At 37.2% G+C, this 6,376-nt stretch overlaps 1 protein-coding gene across 1 annotated transcript in view; it reads right to left on the bottom strand.

Moving 5' to 3' along the window:
* dnajc17 (DnaJ (Hsp40) homolog, subfamily C, member 17) overlaps positions 1–5,695 on the bottom strand; it is a 39,970-nt gene extending 34,275 nt beyond the window's left edge. Inside the window, exon 1 of the mRNA XM_037695173.1 lies at positions 5,483–5,695. Coding sequence (XP_037551101.1) covers positions 5,483–5,563 — 81 coding nt within the window. The 5' untranslated portion in view covers positions 5,564–5,695. The remainder of the gene's footprint in view (positions 1–5,482) is intronic.
* Between the last annotated feature and the right edge of the window lie 681 nt (positions 5,696–6,376).

The raw sequence follows: 6,376 nt of genomic DNA on the forward strand, positions 1-6,376 counted from the left end.
TTTTTTTTTTAATGGCTGGGACATATTTGCATTCATTTTCTGGCAAATGCAGCATTTCCCAGTGAGGAAGCTGAAACTTTATCTTTACAGAGCAAAAGTGCACGGAATTGAATTTACAGGGAGGTAAACAAATCATAACGCTGAGAAAACTGATCAGACTGAAAAAGTGACCCGTAAGATGTAGCCTTTAAAACGTTTTCAAATCAATCTCCACGACAGCTAACTCTGATAGATTCGGCTGCTAAGCCTCGGCACAATTATACGACTTCAATGAGCCTCATGGGCCCTGTTCAGATAATTGTCTCAGGCAGCTTCTAAACATTGCGTGTCTTTTCTTAAAATTACAGCTCAAAACATACATGAGAATGGGTGAATGGGCTTCGAGAGACTAGACGTTATTAGGAGATTTAGTCTCTCGGCTTGGCACACGAACTGTTCTTGAGATGAAGATTGACACGCAGGACCGTGGACTGAAGCCAGACTCGTATGCTAACAGTTGGCCTCAATCCAATTCCTTTTTTAGCCTCTCTCTCATTTTTCTTTAACGTTTTATATAAATCCAATCACAGCTCTGTCTAAATAGCCCAAACGTCTTTTGGTAATACACAAGGACTTGAAAACGAGTTTTTGTTGCTTCCCTTTTTACCAATAATCTAACTTTCCAGCAACAAAGCAAGAACAGATATTATAAAAACTGATGCATGACAAGTGACACTAGTACAACCACCTTTTACAACTCAGAGAAAAGAGAAACAGCTTCTTAGTACCAACGTACCCAACAGATTTCTATGACTGTTCGGGGATTGTGCAGAAAAGATATCTTGGAAAAAAAAACAGCAGGATGTCTGGGTTACCTCCGTTTAAAGTTTAGCCATGATAATACAATTTAAGCAATAAAATGTGTGCTTTATGAGGGTGAAATCATCAAGAATGTTAAATACCTCAAAGTGCAGAAGAAAATATGTTTTTTTTAACAGCGTAACAGTTTTTCACGACTATATCTGATCAGAAATAAACGAATCTCAAAAAGGCGTCCTGCACTTTTCCTTATTTGACCTAAATTAAATGTAATTTTCATCGTTTTTTTTTTATGTTGTGATTTAATGATAAAACTGACACGTGTAAATATATCATGGTTTAGTTAAATTAACATGAAGATTCAACTAATTATGTGGTTTACTGCTGTTTGAGTACGACTTAATGACTGGTTCTTATTAGCAAATGGTCAAACATTATAATGTCTGATTTTCCTCATATTGCAAGTACTTATACATTTTTATCTCATTTCATACATTCCTCATTTTCTTTCTTGTTCTGTCCAGTGGACGTGCTTCATTATATCCTGTTTGCGAGCAGTCTGTGTCACTGTCTGTATTTTTATAAATGCACAATTTCTCCGCTCGTTGCGTTAACGTTCAAATTTTAACTGATGCTTGAAGCAAAGTCCAAAACCAAAACAGCCGAGAATTTAAAGATGATAGCGCGTGATGATAGGAACTCTTCAAAAACAAAATCAGTTCAGTCAGGGGTTTTATGCATTTCATCAAAGTAATCTTTATATTCAGCTCAGAAACTCATAAAAACATCTAAGTATTATAGTGTGAATGTTTATGAAGCATTCACACTATTGTGAGCCATTTTTCTTCCTTATGTTTTTCGGCGTGATTCTCGTTCTGCAGTTTTCAAGCTACTTCAGCAATTCATAAATCAAAACGTTCAGCTCTTTCAGGAGAAGGCTGCTATGTATTGGTGCAACTTTAGCTTTTTGAACTATTTACCCTTTTCTGTCATTTTTTTTTTCTCAGAAAATGAACTGAGCTCATTTTACATCCTTCAGCTCTTTAGATGCGTTTACAACATTTTACTGCTCCTTTCACATTTTGTTCTGCTTCAGCTTCTTGCAGCTTCCTTGTGCAAATTAAAACTTTGTTTCAGCTACTTTCAGCTGTTTTGTGCTCTTTTCAGATTCTTTCTGTTAACTACAACATGTTTGTGCTTCTTCTAACTTCTTTCTGCTAATTTCAGCTTGTTATGCTCCTTTCAGCTCATTTATAGAAGTTTCAGTTATTTCAGCATCTATTTAACAGTTTTATGCTAATTTGAGGGTTTTCAGCTTATTTCACATTTTTTAAACTCATTTAAGCTTTTTTCATCCTAATTCTGCAAAAATGTGCTCCACTTCCTTCTGTTAATTTAAGCTTCTTTCTTTCTCCTTTTATTTTAGCTTCTTTTCAGCTGTTTGTTGCTAATTTCTGCTTTTTCCCAGATAATTTCCACTTTTTGTGATCATTACTGGTTTTAGCCTAATTAGGCAAACAAGTGTTCTTTCTGCTTTCTTCTGCTAATTTAAGCTTGTTCTACCAACTGTTTTTACTTTTTTTTTTTAGCTATTTCAGCTGTTTTCAGATAGTCATGCATTTCATGGTAATTTTGGCTACTTTCAGACTAATTAACTTATTTCTGTTGATATCAGCTTGTTATGCTCTTTTCAGCATAATTATGCTAGTTTCAGCTATTTCTGCTATTTAACTACTATTTAGCTGTTTTATGCTAATTTTAGCTTTTTCAGTTAATTCCACATTTTTAGCTCCTTTCAGCTCTTTCCACTTCCTTCTGGTAGTTTAAGCTTCTTTCTGCCTTTCAGCTACTTATCAACCATTTTTTTTTAGCTACTGTTCTATTTTTTTCTGCAAATTTCTGAATATTTAAAGCATCCATCCATCCATCCATCCATCCATCCATTATCTTTTACCCGCTTCTTCCATTTTGGGTCACAGAGGTCATTGGTGCCCATGTCCAGCAATCACTGTGTGAGGGGCGGGGTACACCCTGGACAGGTCTCCAGTCCATCACAGGGACGCATAGAGACAAACGAGACAAACAACCATTCTCTCTCTCACTCACACCTAGAGACAATTTAGAGTTACCAATCAGCCTAACATGCATGTTTTTGGACTGTGGGAGGAAACTGGAGCACCCGGAGAAAACCCACGCATGCACGGAGAGAACATGCACCCAGAAAGACCCCCGGAGCGGGATTTGAACCAAGGACCTGCTTGCTGAGAGGCAGCAGCTCTACCAGTTGCGCCACCGTGCTGCCCAATATTTAAACCAATTTCAGCAAATTGTAAATGAGTCCTCGAGGCTCAATGAGACTAACCTGTATAAAAAAGGTTGAACAAATGTGCACTTTCTGCTTTCTTCTGCTATTTTAGGCTTGTTCTTCCATTTCAGCTACATTTCAGCAGGTATTTTAGCTCATTTCAGCCGTTTCTCAGCAAGTTCTTCTGCAATAAGCACTGTCACTGCATTTTCACAGGAAATGCAATTTCTCTAGTTTTGCATTGCATTTTACACCTAGTAATTCAGGATATTCGCTCGTCACGTCTTAATAGTTCATGTCACGTGTGAAGGGAGCACTTACTAAAGTTTGAAGGGAGGAAATTTCTCAAACGTTTTCTACACTTTGATTTGTGAAAGAAGGAGCCACAAAGTCAAGAAAAATAACTATCCTGCAGCAGCAGGTCAACAGCAGCTTAATGGTTAACGCATGGTATAAAAAAAACAGACTATGCACTCCTCTCATCACTTCTTGCTACTGTCCTAACTGTACACACACATCTTGTCCTCATTACCGAGCTTTGGTGCCCAAATTGTAGCTGACAAATTGATCCTGGTAAAGCCACAGCACAGCTCCAAGGGCATCTAGCCAATGAGGCTGTTAAGTTGCCAGATCTGCATGAGCTCATCCTTCCTAATTGCAACGCTGAGCTATTTACATGACATTATCAGCTGAAAAGTTGTGCCCAACAGGAAAACAGAAGGCGAAAGGATAGCTGAACTAACAAAAACGATAAGCAAAAAAGACAGAAATTTGTATTTAATGTGTCACTGATTGCTGTTGGATGCAATAATCTACCTGCTCAAACTGAGCAAATCCTAGAAAATATAGCCCATAATTAAGAGCCATGTGTTTGCAATAAGCTGCTATGGTGCACTTGTATGTTCTGATTGAGAATAAATCATCACAGCATGTTTTAGTGTTTACTGCAACCCATTATGCAATATTTATATTAGAAATGTAGTAGCTAAATAAACCACAGGAAATTTTGTGTGGTCTTGGCTGTTGACATTGTTTTACCAAGCAATCTGTGGTAGGTAAAACTCTGGTAGCTATTCCTCAGCGCTACAATAAAGCAAACCTCAGTCATTTGCAGTGATTAAATCATAAACTCTAATAAGTCATTTTCCAAGACAGACAGACAAGGGCAGAGGAAGGCCAGCAGCATTGATAACAAAAAACTAAAAACACAAAATCCTGAGGAAATGCGCAAAATGAAAAATTCTTGCGTCAAAGCAATATTTTACAAGCTGTAAAACACGGCTTTTACGTAGACTAAACCCACATAAACAGGCTCTCAGATGAGTTGCTTCCCTTTCTCTGTAACTCACAGCTTGACAAAGGAAGTGATGGTGCTGCAAGCCAAACGACTGGGAGAAGTGTTCCATGTGATGGCATTCGTCTTCACACATTAGATAGATTTTTGTAAGCCCTGGTGATTTAATGCATTACACATACACACAAATCCACTATCTTGCTCAACCATCACCAGACCTCACAGAAGCAGACCTCTCAATTTTGAAACGTTGGTTCAGCCCAGGTCACAACCACTGACTTCCTCAGGGATAATCCTCCAGGGAGTGGAACACTTTGAAATCAAATTAAGAAATTAACTTCTTCCCTTGTTTTGGCAGCAATTTTAATTTCCCTTTGGGCCAGTGGCTTTTTGATAGAGAGCTGGTTGTAGGAAAGAGGCAGGATTTGGGAATTGGGGGGGATAGTGGGGGGGGAATACTTAATTTAAAAGAAAAATGGTAATTTTTATTTTATTTTTTTGCTAACCAGAAGCAAGCACACATTAAAACATTTTGTTAATCCTCTGCCCACTGCAATATAATACTTCACATCTCCGCCTCCAGCCTAAATGAGATCAGATATGGCAGTATAGACATAAACTCACTGATTAATTTAATGCATGCGCTAATTTAGATAGAGCTCTGCATTGCATACAAGCAGCTGCCTGATGCAACATCCCCATCTAGTGGCTCTTTTGGTGTACTACACCGGAACATTTTAGCCTTTAGCAAGTTGGTCTACTTTAGAGTCTTTAATACGTGTCAGATCCTTCTAAAATAAAATATTTTCGTTTCATATTATATGTACGACACTTGTATCGTTTTATATAATCGTGTATGGTTACGTTAGACAACAGATTTACACGATACAAACACAGAAACACTAGCATGTAACGAGCTGCATCATTAGCCTTCCACTCAGAAACAAAAATGTCGCCACCCTGCAGCCTTTTATAGTTCATCCGTTGAGGCAACAAAACAACAACTAAAGAGCATAACCAGTTTTTAACAGTTTGTTAACCACTATCAAGCAAATCGTATAATTATAATAATGAATTTGTGGTACCTCTTTCGTTGTAGCAACGCTTTCTATACCGAGTAAACCATACAGGTCCAACTGTAAGATATCCTTAGCCTTTCCGGACATTTTTGATCAAAAACAAGCAACAAAAATACTCAGACAAAAAAGAATCACAGCTCTTTACGCTGTAACAGATTATTTATGTGTGGATGTCGCTTTCAGGCAGCACGAGTTTGACGTCTACGACCTTTCAACTCGGAGTCCGCTGCTTTGCATCCTGGGAAATGTAGGTTTTGTTCGCTGTTTGTCTATATGTATGGCAGTAGTTTCCAAAGTCTTGTTGTTGCTGATGTGTCAAAGATCCACTGAGGGTTTAAAATATAATATAACTAAAACAGAGTTTCCAGTGTGGCATCTATTTATCTGCTGCATTTAAGGCATATTAATATTTGGTGCTTGGCTGTTAGAGATGAGTAGAAAAATATTTAATAAATTATTTTTTAACACACTAAAAGGTATAAATTGTCACTTATTCTTCCTGTGTTTGGTCTCATGACAACACAGCATCTTTTCCTCCACAAAGACAATTATTTGTTGTAGTAATTGTTCCTGTAGAACAGCATAAAAAAGCCCATGATATTTCAATCAAAGGTTTTACTTTTTGAATGCTTTTACTTTTGCTTTTTGTACACACAGCAATACACACGCCCCACTTTTCAGTTTGTTATTTGTTAAAAAAGTTTGACACATCCACTAAATTTCATTCCACTTCACGATTGTGTCCCACTTGTTGTTGATTCTTCACAAAAAATTAAAATTTTATATCTTTATGTTTGAAGCCTGAAATGTGGCAAAAGGTTGAAAAGTTCAAGGGGGCTGAATACTTTCGCAAGGCAATGTATATATATATATATATATATATATATATATATATATATA

This window comes from Nematolebias whitei, chromosome 21, assembly GCF_014905685.2.
Source record: "Nematolebias whitei isolate Nwh7 chromosome 21, NemWhi1, whole genome shotgun sequence".
NCBI lineage: Eukaryota > Metazoa > Chordata > Actinopteri > Cyprinodontiformes > Rivulidae > Nematolebias > Nematolebias whitei.